Source organism: Phyllopteryx taeniolatus, chromosome 21 (genome assembly GCF_024500385.1).
Source record: "Phyllopteryx taeniolatus isolate TA_2022b chromosome 21, UOR_Ptae_1.2, whole genome shotgun sequence".
Taxonomy (NCBI): Eukaryota; Metazoa; Chordata; class Actinopteri; order Syngnathiformes; family Syngnathidae; genus Phyllopteryx; species Phyllopteryx taeniolatus.
In genome coordinates this window covers 1,423,618-1,443,420 of record NC_084522.1, presented here as the reverse complement: position 1 = coordinate 1,443,420, position 19,803 = coordinate 1,423,618, and the positions used below count along the sequence as shown (strand labels likewise).

The 19,803-nt window shown below is 45.7% G+C and overlaps 1 protein-coding gene across 8 annotated transcripts; it reads left to right on the top strand.

Moving 5' to 3' along the window:
• Positions 1-479: 479 nt before the first annotated feature.
• On the top strand, positions 480-19,704 carry LOC133470699 (uncharacterized). 8 transcript variants are annotated; one of them, XM_061759360.1, is made up of 35 exons: positions 481-674; positions 3,939-4,007; positions 4,112-4,136; positions 4,214-4,231; positions 4,522-4,587; positions 5,312-5,448; positions 5,515-5,634; positions 5,709-5,766; positions 5,843-5,890; positions 5,997-6,065; positions 7,366-7,400; positions 7,931-7,999; positions 8,081-8,195; positions 8,276-8,329; positions 8,407-8,546; positions 8,850-8,969; positions 9,078-9,135; positions 9,220-9,264; positions 10,769-10,825; positions 10,906-11,054; positions 11,158-11,259; positions 11,329-11,377; positions 12,721-12,801; positions 13,041-14,402; positions 14,500-14,621; positions 14,716-14,826; positions 14,929-14,986; positions 15,108-15,263; positions 15,501-16,190; positions 16,254-16,316; positions 16,397-16,530; positions 16,599-16,733; positions 16,799-16,856; positions 16,933-16,989; positions 17,061-19,704. In XM_061759360.1, the coding sequence occupies exons 1-35, from the start codon at positions 612-614 to the stop codon at positions 19,436-19,438; spliced, it is 7,071 nt and encodes a 2,356-aa protein (XP_061615344.1). In that variant the 5' UTR covers positions 481-611; the 3' UTR covers positions 19,439-19,704. The 8 variants fall into 8 exon arrangements, with proteins under 8 accessions (XP_061615350.1, XP_061615344.1, XP_061615345.1 ...); XM_061759361.1 differs by having other exon boundaries at positions 5,994-6,065; positions 8,081-8,171; XM_061759364.1 differs by having other exon boundaries at positions 5,994-6,065; positions 15,108-15,191.
• The last annotated feature ends 99 nt before the right edge of the window (positions 19,705-19,803 follow it).

The following is a 19,803-nucleotide window of genomic DNA, read 5'->3' as shown; positions in this document are numbered from 1 at the left end:
GCTCGGAAGCACAGGCGAACGAAATTAACCACACACGTTTAATTCCATTTCTATTTTTTAGTTATGTAGTTATTTTTATGTTCATTGTCCAGTTTCAATTCACATTTTATAAATTTATTGTATTTTTATTTAATTCATGCTTTTAATTCCATTTTATTTTCTGAATTCCTTACTTTAATTGTATTTTTTTATTTATTTTACTGTTTTTTTTGTAATTTTATTTTGTATTGATTAGATTTTTAGCTGCGTTACGTTTGTTCTATTTTTGATCCCCACAAAAGGGAGGCGGAAACATGACGTCACAAAGGCCTTTAACTAAACCAATGAAATGACCGCAACGCATGAATAAACCAATGGCAAAACAAAAACAAAAACAAAAACATAATCACCCTCCGCCCCTACAATGTCGCGGCCAATCATCTGTCATCACGACGGGGCGTGGCCCAGAATGTTCCCCTTGTATAAAAGGCCTGACTCGCGGATTTCCACGAGTTTCACTTTCGTACGCGGACAGTTCGAATTGCGTTTTACGACCAAGTTCCTCCTCGACAGGGGCCGACCACGAAATGATTTTTGTCTTTCGCTTTGTTTAAAGTTTCGCCGTCCTTTCGATGGCCAACTTTTTCGACATGTACTTCGGAGCGACAAAGTGGAGCGACGGTTTATCGTGTCAGGTAAGCATGCGAGCAGAACGACGAGTCACGCGCTCATCAAGTGCATTTGATATCGATGGGTGTGTTTCATTGTACGGACCACTAGGACACTTTTATTTTTTTATTTTTTTGTTTTTGCTAAGGGGCTGAATTATATCTCTATCCGTTCACCGTTTTGCTAAGTCACTTTTAGTTTGTGTGTGTGATCGAGTTGCATTTTCTTGAATGGAAAGCGGAAGGTTTTTGAAGCTCGTGATGGTGCTGGTCTTTGTTTTCTTTCTCTTTTGCAGTTGGTTTTAAAGGTCCCCTTCCATCGATTTTTATTTTTTATTTTTATATACATAATCTTCGATGTCCTTATCGGTTTTGCAAGATGGTTTGGGTTGGAATTGGCAAAAATGTCCTTTTTCTAGCTATTGGCATTGCTCATCCAATACGAGCCGTGCAAATGAGCTTTACTCTGATTGGCTCGCTCATCTTCCCCAATTTAAAAAAAAAAATGTCTTCCGATCATTGTGAAGCGAAGTTCACCGAGGTTGGCTCGCAAAGTTATCCGAAAGGGGACTTGGGTGAAATTTAAAAGCGGGGCTACGTCATGAATTCCGAATATAGTTTAGCATTGTCGTAAACCGCGACGCGTGTCCGCATTTGTTGGGCTTCACGGCGGCTGAGACAAAATTAAACCGTGTCACGGACTCATTTTGACCTGTTATGCATAAAGGAATAGCGGGGGAAAATAATAATAATAATAATAATAACAAAAAAAAAAAGATTCTGACGGAATTCTAACATTGGTGCCCATGTTGTAATTTAGTTTATTTTCCTTTGTGTGCTCGTTAAGTCTTTGTATCCACCTGTTTGCGTTAGCGCTGCTCCTAATGTGTCAACCAATCAGCTGTCTTCTCTACAGCCTCTTCTCTTGTCCAGGTGTGCCTCGTTGGCACGTCGTTTTTTTTTTTTTTTTTTTTACTGTTGTCAAATGTCCTTTTTGTCCATGGGGGTGAGTCTCTTCCCTGTTTCTTTATTTCGTATCAAAGGTGTTTTGTACTTTGCTTTGTAGGTTTATTTTTTATTTTTTTTAATCCTGCCACCCTTTTTTGTTTTGTAAATAAACACTCTTTTATGGATTTGTCCTGAACTCCTGCTTCCCTGCAGCGTTTGGGCCACCTTTAATCCTTCACACCGAAGCGATATTGTGGGTAATATTTGTACAGGTTTTCAGGAGAAACAAGATTATGACTACATGCAAAAAAAAAAAAAAAAAAAAAAAAAAAAAAGTGATTACTGGATATATTTGGGATTTATTTAAAAAAAAAAAAAAAGTGTAGCTATATGTATTTACTTGTTTATACAGTCATATGCATATATATATATATATATATATATATATATATTTCATAGAATGTATTTTATGTTTGTATTTTTTTGTATACAATGTACTGTAGATATACTTTTTTTTTTTTTTATTGTGTGTGTGTGTGACTAAACACTTAATGTATTTTGGATGTATTACATATTTTTTTTAATGCTGTATATTTAAATTGTATTGTTTGTATGCACGTTTTGTTGAAAGTGCAGAACTGAAGGTATGTACATTTCTGACGATTGAAGTTGTGTGTAACATTTGTACAGGTTGTCACATGGAATGTCATTTTCTTTTATGATTAAAAAAAACATGCAGTAATGAATGTTGGCGTGATTATACGTTGCATATGATTTGGGATTTAAATTAAATTTGTGTTCATTTTAATGGTAGTTTTCATTTTGTGCGTGGGTTGAAAGCGCAGCTGTGAGCGACGCGTCGTTTGGTGCATGTACAATTTTGAAAATGGAAATTGTGGGGAATATTTGTACCGGGTGTTCTCAGGAATGACATTATGATAAGTGTGCAACTGGGGAGATCTTAAATCCTAACTTGGTCAGTATAAGAAGGGCCACTACAGCGCTTTAATGTGACCCCCTGCTATTTGCGGGTGATGGGGAATGAGCCAGACTGCGAAGAATTCACGCTCCCTGGTAAGTGCCATCAGGGGGGGCAGAATAAGCGGGGGATTATTTTTGGGGGGGGAAGAAGAAATGCAGGGGTTTCTGCATATAATGGGCTAGGTGACCCCCAAAAATCTGCGTGCCACCCAGCAAAATGCAGGGGTCCACTGTAAACGGGATGCAAAATGTGGTGTACATTTATGTGGCTGGTCTTGGTATTCAACAGAGTTTGAAACCCACTAAGACCCTCACATGAAGCTGGGTCACCCCAGGGACAGAATCCCAAGAAGCAAACTCAGTGACCGTGTTAATGAAGTGCAGTGTAGTGAGGAGTGCCGTGACCTACGTTGGAGAACCAAGCAGCCTTTGAACAGGCAGCACGGCACAACGTAGGCGAGCGGCTTCTTTGGGCCGAAACGAAGCGACATTTCTTTTCCCCGATGAGCACTTTTGCCAACGCGACAGTTGTTCACAGCCACGGGGGGGAGGGCAACGACGGCAACTTCACCGAGGCGTAAATAGTGACACTCCACCTGAGACCCAAGCGTTTTGCATTCAACCTCAAACATTTTCAACACGCACACGAGTCCAGACCTGGATGCCCGAGAATCTCATGTTCTCCTGAAATGCTAAAAACGTCCACCTTGTCCGCAAGCTCGCTATACCTTTTGCTGCTTGCGGTTCATTGGTTATATAAATGTGTGTGAGCTTGACCAAGATGCAGTCCTAACAGCATAACATCTTAAAGAATTTGAAGTTCAATGGAAACTCTGAACTTTTTTTGGGGGGGGGGTGAAAGGTATTGACTCTGGTATCTCCTCACACCTGGCATGTCCTGTAAAGAAGGCCGGCAAGGGGAAGCATTCCCGAAGTGAGCGAGAAAGGAGGGTGACTGATAAGAGTCGAGACGTCTGCCCCCGGCCCGCCCTTTGGCCTTCGACGCTTGCCTCTGATCGTGAGCCGAGTGTGCGGCCGCTGTGTGTGTGTGTGTGTGTGAGTCAGTAACGCGAGCTCTTTGTGACGCGTTTCCCAAGGCTGTGCTTCTCAGCGTGGTACTAGTTGCCTCCAGTGCTTCTGTGTGGTATTTGGTTTGCTAGCTGCAGTTTTTGTTTTCAGCGATGACGTGCTCACCCCTCGACCGCCGTGCCGCTCGTTTCAGAGCAATTTAAAGCCGCCATCTGAAAAGTTTTTGTTTTAATATTGTCAATTCCCCCCCCCCCCCCCCCCCCCCATTCTTTCAAAGACTCCAGTCCTACTCGAGTAGACGACTTGACAAGTTGCCCCGTTTTCTTGTTGCAGGTGTGTCTCGCCAAATACAAAATATTTGCAGAGTTCAAGCGGCATATATCCTCAAAAGAGCATCAAAAGGTGGGTGTTGATGTTCATTGTTCACTTGAAATTCCAGTTGAAAAAGCTCTGAAAGTTTCTTCCATCGCCTTTTTTTTTATTTTTTTTTTTTTATATCTTTACAGAAAATGACCCAAGTATTTCAGACAGGTAGCGTATTACTCATGGTGGTATGCGTCATCTGCATTCATGTTCTAACCGCTTACCTCTGTGTACTTCTTCATTAGAGGACCACTCAATTCCTGGTAAGCCACCTACTTTTCAACGTCAGAAACTCTGCGAATTGACTCTTTTGGTGGCGGTCCGATTGTCATGAGGCTGGTAGTCCGGACTGACGACCCGACCCGCGCACTAGTTGAGGTTGAATTATGAGCCGGGTGCATGATTGGGAAGGAACATTTGTCCGCTTCGGTTTCTAAGCAATATCTCACAAGTGTTGAGCAGTCGTACAAATGGCCGGAGTAGGACAGGTTGTCAAGAAATCTGAGGACGGAGATCTCTCCCTGACTCGTCGACTGAACTGTTTTCTCTCCAGGGAAGCTCCCCCCCATCCTTATTATGGACAGAAGTATCCAACTGACCATTCAACAGCCCATTTTAGGTTTGGGAAAATGCATTGGCGACAAAGAGTGTAGTCCCCGTATAGCATCAAATTCAAAATGAGAGAATATTTGCCAAAAAACGATGACGTTCACTGGTGGCCCGGGGGCCAGATCCGGCCCACCACGTCATTTCATGTGGCCCGCGAGGGTGTGCGTCGACTTTGTTTCTTGCTAAAATTCCAAATTTGCTTCACTTTTAAAAAATACTGACACATTGCAGGCATTTTTGTTTTGTTTCCAACCCCGCTTTTATAATAAAATAGATTCATACTGTAGTTGAACAAACAGTTTTGACTGGCTTTTGATTTCCAAAGTATAATTATCCATTAATTGGTGTATTTGTAATAATATGAGGCAATCATACATTCATATGGGTTTGCAGCCATAACGGCCCCTCCGAGTGGAACCGTGACAAAAACACCCCTGATCTCGGTGAACATGAACTATCTTGTCGTCGTAGTGTATTCAATTAAATCTAGTTTGAAAATGATTTGCAAATCGGTGTGTTCTGCTTTGAAGGTTTCCACAACGTTCCAAGTAATTTTGGAATTGTGGTGTATTGGCTACGCAGGGAACGCCCAACGGCCAGGTCAGCTAGCAACAGTAACGTTGGGATTATTCCACCATGTAGTTGCGTTGCTACACGGGGACGACAACGATGCGCTTTTGTAAGGGCTCTTTGCTTTGCTATTGTGATTGATTAAATAGGAGTACTTTTCCTAGGATTGCAACTGCTGACCGTCTGTTTCAGTAGAGGAGTAGGGAACGTTTTGTACCTGTGCCATGTCTGTGAGGAAACCGTGCCGGACCACAAGATATTGGACCACCTCACCTCCGGTTGCCATGAATTCATCTACTACGTGAGTCGAGGACCGTTTGTACACAAATGGCCTCGGTCTCATTTCCACCCGTGTATTTGTCTTCAGAGCTACGCAGACGCAAATATGCTGGAAGTCTCCTGGATTCCCTGCGAAGATGTGAGGGTTAATCCAGGAATGCGAAAAATGCTCGAGCATTCAAACGTCAGCGGGGTTGGACCACTTAAGGTTAATCAAATCGAAGTTCAACCTTCCAGACCAATGTTTGCGTATTCTGACTATTTCATGTTCCCTCTGGTTAGATGTTAAATTTGCCATACAGGCTTGTTTCCCTCTACGAAAGTTATAGCTACTTCCAAGGTACGCAGTCCGTTGCCATTGTCGAGTAACCATTTGATATGTCATCGTTTTGACGGAATCCGCTTCTTCTCGCTAGTGATGCACGCTCTCACTCTGTATGACAAGCTTCCCACGCTACTCCAAGGTAGACGTTCCCCGATACCCTATAAAAGTGAATCAATCCAAAGTATCTCAGTCTAGCTTGGACCCTTATGTTTGTTGTCTCGCTGTCCTCCACCTCATGTCAGTAGATGTTAAGCCAAAGAAAGTACCGGTTCAACAGTACCAAGAAGATCCCCGAAAGAACCACCTCCCTCTGGGTGAGTAAATGGATAAATAGCAACCTTTGGTTATTTGTTAATCTGATAAATGGCAGTTTCTATATGGAAAAATTGAGAGGGTAAAGGAACTAGACCCAATGAATTCAACAAAGCTGGCGAATTCTGTTCCCACTGCATTTACATAGTTGCGTGGGAATTGTTTCATGGTGACCAGTCCATGGTTGGTGGAAATGGGGCTTAAGATGCATAGAGGAACATACTGAATCTGAATGTATTGCTTTACTCTCTTACTTTGGGACTTTGTAGCTTGTTTAGCTGATCACAAATGAGACCAAACGTGCAGACACACACTTGGCATGCCATGAGTATTTCAGGTGTTTTCAATGCTTAACTCACTCCTGGCGTGCACCCCGAAAATAAAAGTCTTCTTTCCGAGACCTCGCTTGGCTACAATGTTTCCCCGCTTACTCAAGTTCCCTTCTGATAACCGCTTTCCTAACCCGTCGATTGTTACTAACCTTGCAACTGTATTGGTGAGAATTCCAGTGCGACATCGTCTGGATTACGGCCAGAAAACAAAGATCCTGGTAACACCGCACTTGACGACTTCATGTCACATCGCAAATGACGTTATCGTTTCCCCTTACGTTTGAAGACTCCCTTTCGACAAGCACTTTCCTAACCTTGGCAACCGGATCGGTGAGAATTCCGGTGTGAAATCTCCTGAAAACGATTCCTAACCTTGACAACCGGATGGGTGAGAGTTCCGGTGTGAAATCTCCTGAAAACCAGCAAGTCGATCACCGTTCCTTAGAACGATGATCTGACCTATGAGATTAGTGTGGATGCTGCCATGGCAACGGGGTTAACCGTTACACACGTAATTGGTCGCCAGCCAATTGCCGTGGCGCTGACTTAGTTTGGATCACAGCTGCACTCTAGAATCCTTCGAGAGAAAACTGCTACCATTGTAACTTATTTGGCCAACCCTTTCTCCTTCTCCACTCCGGCGGACAGCCCAAATCTCAACGCATGTCTGCATGACCTAACGACCTACTGCTCTGGCTTCATCTCGTGGGAATTTGTGGTATACACCGATCATAATAATAAGATTCTCGGACCTGGACCTGAATAACAATTTAGTCGGTTGTTTCACCTTCCATCACATAATGCCAACGCCCGGCCTCAGGGACCAGTTAAAGCGACATCTTCAGTCCTATGTCACTGCCAGACTCACCCCAGTATATATGTGTTCATTATGGATATCGTGGATGAAATGAAAGCATGTACGGTTTTTTTTTTTCGTGTGGAATCACCTGTGATTTATTTCCTCTGTTAGATCCTTCGGAGAAGTCGTACAAAATCCATTGTCAGGTAAAAAACAAACAAACCCAAAAGAAGCTCTTTGATCTTTGGGAACATGTTGCCTTTCCACCGCACGATACCAGCTCAGATCTTCGCAAGTGGGTTATTTACTGTACATAAAGTGAGAGGAGAAAACCATTTAATGGACCAGTCTGAACAAGATTAGTGAGCCTCAATGGAGGAGAGTTAGTTGGGTTGGGCTAACGGGGCAAATTTGGATCAGGGAAGACTGGAAGCGGAAAGAAAACTACAGCGAAGTGGAGAGACTGTGGAGGATGCTAATGTTAGCATTTCTAGCGGTGTACTCTCAAAAGGTACAAGGACGCGCGGAACCTGTTTGACCAATGAGCGACCAGCGGCGGTTGACGTCACCCATTTGGTTTCCACCAGGTACTAGAAGTTGTAGCACCTGCTTTTGCAGTAGTAGAGCTGCTAAGGTACCGTGCCGTGGAATGGGGGGGGGGGGGGTCTTTCGTGTTTGTTAAATGGACCAAGCTTTAAAAAAAATACAAAATCTAACAATTCTCCATGGTTTGCAGAATTGCAAACTCCCGTTGGACACACCGGAGCAATATTTCCGGCATGTGCAAAATAAGAAACACAAAATGGTGCGTCAACACTTTGTCCCGTTGAATTGCTGGACCGGTTGCCTACATGGTTTTTTTAATTTTCTTTCTTTCTTCTTCCAGATGGTCCTCTCCATTCACGGCAACGTTCACTCGTCGTTTGACACGGAAGGAATGAAAGGCCGTTGTGACCACAGGGCGGCGGTGGCCGAAAGTGGGCAAAGTTTTCAAAGTTGTTGTACGAGCGCAGTGAGCCAATGAGAACATCGCTTTCAAGGTGTCCGGTTTAACATTGTAAATATGTCCTATGCGTGTTAGGTCAAACACTCGAGCAGCTTCTTTTCGATGAACTGGACAAGCGTTCGGTGCCAGGTGATGATCCGTTTCCCAGTCCGGTTTGATCTTCAGTCATGTGATAACAGCGGCCCTTGCATTTGTTTGTTTGCTAGGCGCGGCCATGATGGTGTTGTGTTACAGTTCGGAGTTGGTGTCGGAAGTTGTTTGCATCTGCTGCGCTTGCCACGATGCGTTTTCCAAGTCTTTGCTGACAAAACACTTGAAGTCACACAAGCACCTCCTGCAAACACTGGTCAGCTTCCGCACACTCCCTCGTAAAAAAACGCGGTATTGTTGGTGTCCGTCTTGGTGTATTTTACGACGCGGCATAATGGAGTAACCTTTATTAGATATGAAATATGACTCTACACCGCGCTGCTTTAAGGCTGCTCTCTCCCATATGGTCTGGAGCACTTGTGGTTCGACCTTGCTTTAATTAGACGAAGAATCAGAAGACCAGTGGCTCGCGTGAGGATGATGGCGGTTGTTGTATTGTCGCTAAACCGCTGTCAAAACAATAATGGCCTCAGCCAATGTGTTCCCATCTGTCCCCTAGTTGCATCTCAATCCCTGGCGACTGCCGTTCGGTTGGCAAAATGTACCGGAACGGAAATTCTTGAAGGCCAAGGTGGAGGCGGAGGAGAAAGAAAGAGGGTGGACTCAGGTGGTTCTTAAGGTAAAAGGGCAGGAGTTTTTTGTTTATTATTATTATTATTATTATTATTACAAAATGAAGCCAAGCCTGTCAACTCTGGAGATTTAAGTTTGTTTCCCCGTTCCTCAGGTGATGGATTTGCCCGGCTCAGTGTTGCGTAGCATCATTCCGCCAAGTTACCAGAAAGGTTGGTATCGGAAATGGACTCGCTACAAGTCCCGTTTCGGTTCCCGGTCACTTTTCATCGTTCAATTCGTCCGTGTATCCGCAGTGATGGACAGACTCTCGCGCCGCCATGTTGTCTTAAAACGCAACGGTAAAGACTGTTTGTCTTCATGAATGCATGTCTGTCAGGATCGCCGATGCTTTTGACGTCTACGCATGTGCATGTGACGGTATTGGTCCAGACCTCAAAACTTGAATGCTTTGACAACCTGGTAATTGGTGTACATGTTTGGCATTGCCGAGTCTTGTCTTCTGCTTTTTGACTGTCTCGCTACGCTGTGTGAAAGGTACCGGTCGGGAGACGGCCGGGTGTGTGTCGTCAAATAATGGAATAGGGAACAAATGTTATTCGACGCTCTGCTCGTTTTGACCTCCTCTCAAAGTAAATTGGAACAATGGAAGCAGACCAGAAGTCCACCAAATTGGGACGTTAGCGTGACACAGAGATGCTTTCACAAGCTCGCCCCATGAACGGAATTAATTAAATGAACCGCGACCATTGCTTTCAACACACAGAAGCCAGTGGCTCTCGAGTGTTAAAACCCGATGTCGCCGCGCATCTAATTATCGAAATACGTCTGTGTGAATGCACAAAACTGACTCTGCAATCTAAGAACAATTTGGGCCAGGAACTCTGTGTGAAGGGGGCCTTTGGCTTATTTTTATTTTATTTTTTTTTTGCTAAAGCCGAGCCTCCTTTCCTTGAAAACAATCTAATAAAACAACAAAAAGCTCCAAAACAAAAAAGGGCTTTTTTTTTTTTTTTTTTCTCCTCTTCTCTCTCCTGTTTTCAGCAGACTACTACTAACATGCTCTATCATTGCCGGAACATTTCATTGGGGGGTTTATCTAGTGAATTCAACAAGTGATGCCAGGGTCCTGTGTCTAGTCCAAGGCTGGATTTGCACTGTGGGTCCAAGTGCTGAATTCTGACTGAATGTCTATATCCATATTGTTTTTTAAAAAAAAAATGTAAAATTTATTTAATTTTATTTTTTTTTGTGGGGGCGGGTCCAATTTCATCATCAGTGCAGGCAAAGTGACGCGACCCATCAGTGAGTTATGTGCCTTTCAAAACATGCTGTAATGTTTTTTTTTTTTTTTTTTTTTTGGCACTTGAATTTTTCGTATGTTTTTTTTTTTTTTAGGCACTTGAAGAAATGACTCGTAAATTTGGATTCATGCTGTTACACAGCGACAAAAGGCAATTCACTCGAAGGTCATGTTAATATATGAAACGAACATTTGCAGCCGGCTACGAAAGTTCGCCTACAATTGGTGAAATACTGTAAACGCCATGTAGACGATGTGAACTAGCACGGCTAACCTCAGTTCGTTTCTGCTCTGACTTCAAAGGGGGGAAAAAAAGTTATGTCTCCAAAAATCTCAAAATATTACATTTTAGAGCTGTAATTGCAGTGCCATTAAACTATTATTTTTGCTTAAGGTTATCATCTGTCATAATCTGGCCTAGCCTGCTGTCACGCACTTGCAGTCTGATTGTTGCATGAACCGTGCGTTGTAAATCCAGCCTAATTCGATGTTGAGTTTCACCTGACTGACGTCGGCAAGTGTTAATTGTCATGTGTGTTCAGTGCCGCCGTGCCAAACCTTCAGCCAACTCCAAGAACACAAGACTTACCCGCTTTTGGGTGAGTCAAGTCGCCGCGACGAAATGCGAGCAATGCTTCCTTCCCCGTGGGGGCTCAGTCAACTCTTTTTTCCGTCGCAGGACGCAGTTTCATGGTGTCGCACGAGTCCTACGACCCGGCTCGCGATTCCGCGTACGATTCCATGATGTGTCTGCTGTGTAGAAGGCGGCTGACGCACCAGGAAGGCTACGCTCACGCTTTCAGTTGGGAACACGTCGCCATGTTTCTCGTCAGTTCGTTCGCTTGTCCCGAATCTTTTTCAGGATGAATTCGAAGTGGATTGACCAGTGATTGTGGTGTTCCCCCCCCCCCCCCCCCCCCCCGCTCTAAAGGAACGATTCCATCCTGGCTCGTTGAGGCCCCATTGCGATACAAAAGAATTACTGGACCTGGCAACCCAGGCTGCACGTATTCACAGCGTATCACACGTCCAGGTATGGCGGAGCCGACGTTTGAACCGGAACGACAAGGCTACCATTTTGATCGCAATGTCTTCTACGTAGAAACTGAAGTTGGAAAGGCCCGTTGAGGAACCCTGCGATTACGTCAAAGGTAAAAGCTTTTCCCAAGTTTTAGGGTGAAAGTTGGCTTTGTGACAACCTCCAGGCTCCAGTTATGCAGGCTACACATGCATACAAAGTTTACATTTTGAATGTGGAAAAATCATCCTCGCGTGTACTCCAGATGACCCACAAAGCACACCACGTGCAACAGTTTCCGTCTCGCTACCCAGACTGACCCTGAAGAGGCAGCACGCGGAGTAGCAGTAGGTCGCGTCCGAATTGGCTGTCGTTCAGTTTTTACGCCACTGTCGGTGCCTGGCGAGGCCGAGCTCGGTGTCGAGCGCACGCGATGATTCACCATTTATGAATTCAAAGCAGATCGAGGTGGAAAAATCACTTTTAAATCACCCGACGCCACAGAATATTCCCTCAGAAATGATGATGATCTTTTGGAGACGTCTGAGACTCGGGCCTTCTCAGACTGCTTGGAATGGTGGGAAGATGAAGATGCTTCAAGGGCTTATGCAAAGTGTAAATCTGACGCGGAAAGTGTCTGCAAAACAACTGAGACAAGCCTGAGGACCGTATCGAAGTGAACTCGCACCAACCGAGATTGTCCTTTTCTGCTCGCGAGGGTCAGCAGAGCAACTCACCGGGAGAGTGCTCACCACGTCTGTCAAAGAATTGCCGCCCTCGTCCGCGATTTATTTCAAGCAAAGCAGGATGCAACGCTCCGGAATGATTGGTTCTCCTCTTTAAATTCGTCATCGGAGTTGCTGTGTCGCGATGCCGCGTTCCCGTTCGGCAAAGCAATTGTTGGCGCGGCGCAGGGACGAGGTCAGAGCGGCGGAGTGGACTGCTTCGAGACGCTAGTCCGTGTCTAGCTGATGGAGAGCAACCTGGATGCCAGCATCTGTGAGGACCAACGAGCAGAAAACCTTGACGGCGTTCTTCCAACTCCGCAATTGCCCCTTTTGCAGACGCATCAGTCGCTACGCTGTTTTGGAATAGCTGCCGCTTCCCTCAACAATTTCGTGGCGCTTGTGTACGAAGCCGGGAATGATGGTTTTGCATACTGTCCTTGAATTGACTTCCCTTCTGGGTTGCAGGAATTTTCCCGAGAAAAATTTGGAAAAGTCATAAAATCTTTCCAAATTAAACTACACGGGTTTTCCGTTTTAGTTGAATCTGATGCCAATATATAAATACATGATGCTTCACAGCTGATTAAAAATCTGAATTACTTTGTATGCGTCTGGCCTGCTTTGGATGTGAGAATCCAGACATTGATGTATGCAACGTCGAGAAACCGGGTGTGCTTTTTCCGTCACACATTTCATGTCAACGCCTTGACGGCGGGATTCTCTTGTTTTCATACCATGTGCTTGCCAGTGAAAGTAATCCTGAGTGCAGCAAAGAGGAGGAACAGCAAAAGTCCCCTTATGCCCCTCGTCCTACCTCAAGCACCGTTGGGTAAGCCAAGTTGGTTTTATAATGCTGGGTGGGTGTCTGCAAAGAGGCAGTATTTAGGTTTCCTGACCTCCTTGTGAAAGCGAGAACCCAGTTTTGTTGTTGAGGTCCAAGGGTTCTTCTTGAGTCCTCCCAGTTCTGCAATGCTTTTCAACGTAGTTTGTTAGCCGAGGTAATGTGCTAGGTTTGAAAATGTTCTGATTGCCAAAACTAATCGAAGGCTTTTTCATTGCATGTTCGAGTCCCCGCAGAAAGTGCGACAGCGGCGACCCCAGGGTGCAGTACGAAAAGCAACATGGCAACGTCCCCTTCGAGAAAGACTCATCAAAACCCTGCAAACACTAGTAGGACCGCCACCGTGGACGAGACGGGACAACAAAGGAGCGCCCGTGTTTGGATGTCTGCAAATGACGAATGTGAGCGAAAGAGGCCGAGTGCCCCTCAGGATGACGAGATCGGCTATAAAAGACAACGAAGGGACTCCAGAGAGATCGCAGAGCACGAAGAAAAGCCCAAGATAAAATATGAGAGTTGGGAACAAAAGGAGACGGTACCCGTGGCCGCCAGCACTGAAAGCACCCTGTGCACAACAAACACAAATGTTACCCTTATGGTTGCAAGCGCTAAATTCACTGCAACAAAGTCCGCCGCATCTACCGCCAGTTGTACTACAAAGCCCGGGATAGCGACAACCTCCAGTAGCACAAAACCCTGCGTGACAGCGGCCTTCTCCGGTGCACCTGCATTCGCAGCCAAGTCGATGGCTCCCTCTGCCGGTACGGCGCAATGCTGTAGAGTTACAGAAACCTACTCGAGTGTCACATGGACCACCACGAAGTCTATAGCATCTACCGTCAGTACCACACAAGCCTGCAAAGTTATAGCAACGTCCTCCAGCGCAACTTCAACCACCCAAAGGTCAACTGCATCTGCTACCAGTTGTACTACAACATCCGCAAGAGTTACAGCAAGCCCCACTAAGTCCACAGTACCGACCATCATTTATGGTCCTACGGCTTGTACATTTGCTGCACCTTCAACTCTCACCAAGCCCACGGAAACTACTACCGCCATCCGCGATGCTAAAATCTCTACTTTGCCCACAGCAACTCCCGTCATGCGCGGTGCTCGAACCTCTACAGTCATCCATGGTGCGACCGCCACCAAGCCCGCAACGCCCAATGCCATACATGGAGCAACAACCTCTATGTTTACCTCAACTGCCGAGTCGACCACACCCGTCGCACGTTGTGTGGGCTCTGCTTCCGAGTTTGCAGCAACAATCTCACACCCCAAAAATTCTTTCACAGGGTTATCAGTGCGGCACAAAGCACCCAAAGAGAGAACTGAAAGAGCGAGACGCTCTAGCTGGACGTCCGGGACGAACCCGGAGTCTGCGTTGAAAACGCCGGTCCCGTCTCACGCCGGGGTGGCAACTGCAGCGGTGGCAGCACCGAAATGCAGAAAATCTGAATCTTCTGCCAAGAAAGTGAGCAACACATGGGGGTCCCATGACGATGCAGAACCACGGGCTGAAGTCAGACGCGCAATCACAACAGCCAAGCTATCGCATAGCAGAACTAAGCTGAGTTTGTTGAAAGTTGGTGAGTATGATTGTTCAGCGAGTCTGTATGAGTTGGTCCTTGTGATTCATTCCGTTTCAAATGTGGATTTTTTTTTTTTTGTTTGTTTTTTTTTTAGGCCTAAGCTTTATAGTCGCAGTTAACAGCGACGGGCGGAAGCAGTCCTACTGCACTCTGTGCCGAATAAGATTGGAATGCTCCAGTCACCCTACGGAAAAAATTCACCGATACAACTATATGGTGTGTGTGCATCTTTCAAAAATGTATATTTTCCTATTCGTATTTGAATGCTGCCAAAGGTGTTCACGGTGTGTGCCGTTAAATCCCCGACAAGAAACGGAGGTTCCCAGAATTGAATGACAAGCAGTTGGCACGCATCAACCAAGAGAAGTTTGCTTTTAGCATGACGGAGGTGGAGAAGTGTTTGGGACTTCGGAACTTCCAGGTGAGTTTGTTTTAACCGTTATAACACACGCTTGAAACGTCCATCTGGATATTCTTCTTTCATGTCTTTTCAAGAAATTGACTGTCTCATCTTTTCTGCTAGACTATAGAAGTGACCAACGATGAGTACAAGGAGCTGTCGGATCTTCCAGAAGACCAGGGTAAATGAGAGAAGAAGAAAAAAAAAAAAAAAAAAAAGTCAAAGAAGATGAAATAAAAGCGATTGATGGCAGATCTGTATGGGAAATGGAAGCCAAAATAATCATTGGTCTTTGTTTTTAGCTTTACAGAGATTGGAGACTCACTTCCTGGTTTTATCCAACACTTTGGTGCCTTTAGGACACGTTTCCCCCACCTCCTTTGACGGTAGGGGGCATTTGAATCCAGGAAGTAGCTTCTTGCGTGGGGCACTTGGCAGCCAGCTTTCCATTGCACAAGGTCTACATTTTGCTGAGCGCCGTTCATTATGTTTTAGTAGTTTTGTTTGAATACGCCATTACAGAAACCGAGGACTCCACCTAGTTACCCACAATAGGAGAAGACCAGACGGTTATACTATTCTTGGGTCTAAGAGCCATATAGCAAATGCCTGGGTTTTTAGTACTAGCACACGGTATTCATGACAATCTGTTTTAATTGGTGATTCATTTCATGATGTCATCTTTTTCTGGGTAGAATTTGATACAGAGACCCATGCGAGAACTGCCGCCGGTCCAACTACCGAGCCAGAGGCCACTGTTCACAGTATCCATGGATACGAATGTGGCAAAGAGGCATGCGAGCAGCAGGAGATTGGCCATGACGCTTTAAAGTTCGCAGAGGACAATCTGGATGGTTTTGAGGAGCCCTTAAGTTCAGTGTCATTTGGCCCAGACCCGCAAATTGATCATCCAGGTTTAAAGGACGCTGAGAAGAATGCGGAAGGCTCTGATGAGCCATCGCCTTCGGTGTTGTTGGGACCAGTGCTGAAGTTTGGTGATTCAGGTTCACAGGACAATAAGGAGAATCTGTCTGGCTTCAATGAGCCCTCACCAGCAGTGTCATTGGGCCCAGAACCACACTTTCATGATCCATGCTTAAATGATGTTGAGGTGAATCTGGAAGGCTCCGATTGTCCCTCACCTTCAGAGCTGTTGGGACCAGAGCCACAGTTTGGTAAACCAGGTTTAAAGCGAGGTGGTGAGGATCTGGAAGGCTGTAATAGGTCCTCGTTGGGAACTGACCTGGGTCCTGCGTCAGTGAACGCAGAACCACAGAGTCCGGTTGTAAGGTGCTCGAATGATGGACGGTCCAGTCTGCATAAGGTGCCAATAGATGCAGGATCTAACTGCGGGCATAGTGCTTCCCAGGCGCCCATCCTTTCTGGTAAGTTGACTTTACCCCAGAAGTCTCTGAGAACGTGATGCGCTGATGCTACTTTTGTTGCAGGAAGCCCAAGTAACTTGACCACGTTTTTGTGGGTGAAGGGACCCTCCAACCAGCCAGTCATAGGTGGGTAGGAGTGTCCCTCGCAGGAACCCTCCACCGTGCAACTAAAGCAAACGCTAATGATAAAATAATCGCCCGATCAGGTCTAGTGTCTGTGTACGAGTGCCACGGGACATTTGGAAATTCGTTCTACTTGTGTCAGAGCTGCAGCCAGAAACTCCTTGTCGGTGAAATCTGCCAGCACATGGTTAGCGCGACGCATCGGCTCGCGTACATGGTAAGGACTCTCTGTTGCTCGCTCTTTAAAAATGTATAGAATGTAAGCTATGAAATATTTTGTTGCAGTTAAGAGCATATCCTCAATATATGGATGCATTTTGGTATGAGGAGGACATCGGAGAGGAGATGAAACTCGAACTCCTCAATGATGTCGCGATAAATATCGCAGCACAGGAGCGTTCCAAAAAGATGGACGCAAAGGTAACCTTAAGCGTGCCATCACAAATACCTCCTCATGCTAAATACCTCCTCCGTTTCTTGCAAAGGTTATAGACCTCTCTCAGGACATGTACGAGTACATTTGGAACGCTCCATTTGGAGAAGGTATCATTAAATGTCACTTACGACCTGGTTTATTGCCTGTGAGTGTGTATCAACTTTTTACCTCTGTCATTCAAAGCTCTCGATGTGCTGCAGAGTGCCACCAGACAGCCCGTCGTCGCATCACAACAAACTGGTATGGCAATGCTTTTTAGATGACAAATGACACTTTTATTGCATTCATTCTTTGTCTTTGTCTCTTTGAAGCAAACCAAACATCTGAGAAGCAGAGTGGACATGAGATGGACTCGGGTGCCGATTCTGTTCCTTCTACCTCTTCAGCTAGAACGAACCTCAGTCCACAAGAGACTCGTAAAAGCTCTCCTATTCCACCAGAACTGCCAATTTCGGGAGTTTTCTCCAGGACACCGCCTGTCTTCAAAGTGAAGAGTGAACCGATGCTCTTGGAGTCCAAACCTCCTGTAAGTCCTGGTCCGACCTGTGAGGAGCAGGCTAGGTTACAAGTGAAGGCTGAGCTAATGCCTCAAGAGTCTGCTACTGCTAAAGCCATTTCTGAGGAAGAGCGTAGTTCTCAAGTGAAGGCTGAGCTGATAGGCTCAGAATGCAGACCTGCTGAAACCTTTGTTTCTGTCACCAAGACTCCCCCTGTTTTTCAAGTGAAGAGTGAACCGATGCTCTTGGAGTCCAAACCTCCTGTAAGTCCTGGTCCCACCTGTGAGGAGCAGGCTAGTTTACAAGTGAAGGCTGAGCTAATGCCTCCAGAGTCTGTTACTGCTAAAGCCATTTCTGAGGAACTGCGTAGTTCTCAAGTGAAGGCTGAGCTTATCCCTCCCGAGTCTGGATCTGGTGCTACTGCTGCCAAGCCTAATTTTCAAGTCAAGGTAGAGCTGATGCTTCCAGAGTCTAAATCTCCAGAAACTGCTGGTCCCGTTTCTGAGGAGCCACATAGTTTTCATGTGAAGGCTGAACTAAAGCCAGAAGAGTCCGGATCTCCTGAAACTGCTGGTCGCGTTCCTGAGGAGCAGCCTAGTTTTCAAGTAAACACCGAACTACTGCCAGAAAATTCCAGATCTCCTGAAAGTGCTGGTACAATTCTTGAGAAGCAGCCAGGTTATCAAGTGAATGCTGAACTGACATTTTCTGAATGCAGTTCTCCCGTGACTACAACCATGTTGAAAACGCCTCAGTTTTGTCAGGTGAAAGATGAAGTGGTTCTCTTGGGTTGCGGATCTCCTGTAACTGCAGGTCCAGGCTCAGAGACATTGCCTAGTTCAAAAGTCAAAGCTGAAACTCTGTTCTCGGAGTACATACCCGCTGTAAGTAATGCATCCATCTCCAAAACGCAACAAAGTTCTCAAGTGAAGGATGATCGGATGCGCTCCAAGTCCAGAACTCCTGTAACTGCTACTCCAGTCACGAAGATGTCATCCACTTTTCAGGTAAAAGAACAGGCGCGCTCTGAAGGTGTTGCTCGTGTAACGACCAGTCCAACAATTCGTCAAGATGAATACCTTCCCACCAGAAAAAGAGAATCTCTCGAGTCTCTGGACGAACTAATCAGGATTTGCACCAGTAAGACCCAGCTCTGTGATCCTCGACCGGCCAAATGGAGACCCAAGTCATTGTTGGCCAAGTCTCCTGATGTTAACCCTCCACTGATCCCAGGGGAACCGGCTCCTGTTGACCAAGGTGCCTCTGTGGTAGAAAACCGAAACTCTGAAGAGAAATTCCCCCCCAAGGTAGATGATTGTATTGCTGCCATCGCTGGCAACCCAGCAGCTAAAGTGTCTCACATGACGTCTGCGCAGCCCATCACCACAATAGTGACGAGCAAGAGCAGATGGGATAGAGTCGGTCCGTCGACAACACCAGGGATCCAACGTGTCGCCCCAGATCCTCATTTATCAAGTAGCTCCCCCAAGGACACGCTTGTGATGGAAGATAAGTCGACCAATACCACCATCCCCCGTGATCCTGATTGGGTGGACGGCTATGAGGTCAAACCACTGCTGGCTGACAATTGTGTAAGTTCCAGTCCAGATCAGGTAGCAGTGCCTCAAGGCAATGCAAATGCTTCACCATTTTCAGCAAATGGTGTACAGAACTGCAAGTTAGACAGAGACTCTCAGAGTACTCTCAGTGGTGCAAAGTCCGATCTCAGCGACGCTCCCCTCTCAAATTCGAGTGATTCTGGTCTTGGGAATCTCATCCCTTGTGTCACAAATATGCATTCAAGGTACGCTCCAGCTGCAGAGTACAGGGCGCCAATTAGTTTTCAGACTGTGAATGAAAATGTAGGGCAGTCTCACCCAGTCCAGGTTTACCTCCAGCAGACTGCAAACCATTTCACTGTGCCATTGGTCGCACACCATCAAACAGTGATGGGATGGGCCAACCAGCAAACTCCGCAATGGATGCCGCAGCAGCAGTACCCTACGACATGGGTTCAAACTGCTAGAAATGTGACCAACGGCGCCACCTACTTGTGTACTTTTCCCTTCGCCCCTGCGGCCTACTCCGCCCGTCCCCTCGCGCTAGTTCCCGTTAGCAGCCAAGGAAACGGCACCTCGTCCCAGCCCAGTTATAACGCATTGACGCTGGCGCAGTTACCACAAAAGAAATAACTATCTACTGGAAATAATTGTAGTATGTCATGACAAAGATGTTTATTAAATAATAATAATTTTGGCCAGGTTTGCACTGTACTATTCAAAGTTTTTATTGTTTGTATGCCAAAGTATTTGCTTTGTTTCATTATTATTATAATTTTTTTTTTCCTCCACCATTTTTGTACTTCTAGATTTTATTTTACATATGCATATTTTTAATGCTGACCCATTGTAACTCCCGTCTTGTTAAATTTGTTTTGAATAAAGTTTTGTCTGTGGAATTGGCGCACAATAAATGGGAATGCAGTCGCCTAGTAAACTGGGACTTCCGAACCCTCAGTGGACTCGTGGCTAGTGGGAGTAAGTCAGAGGCCTCCCAA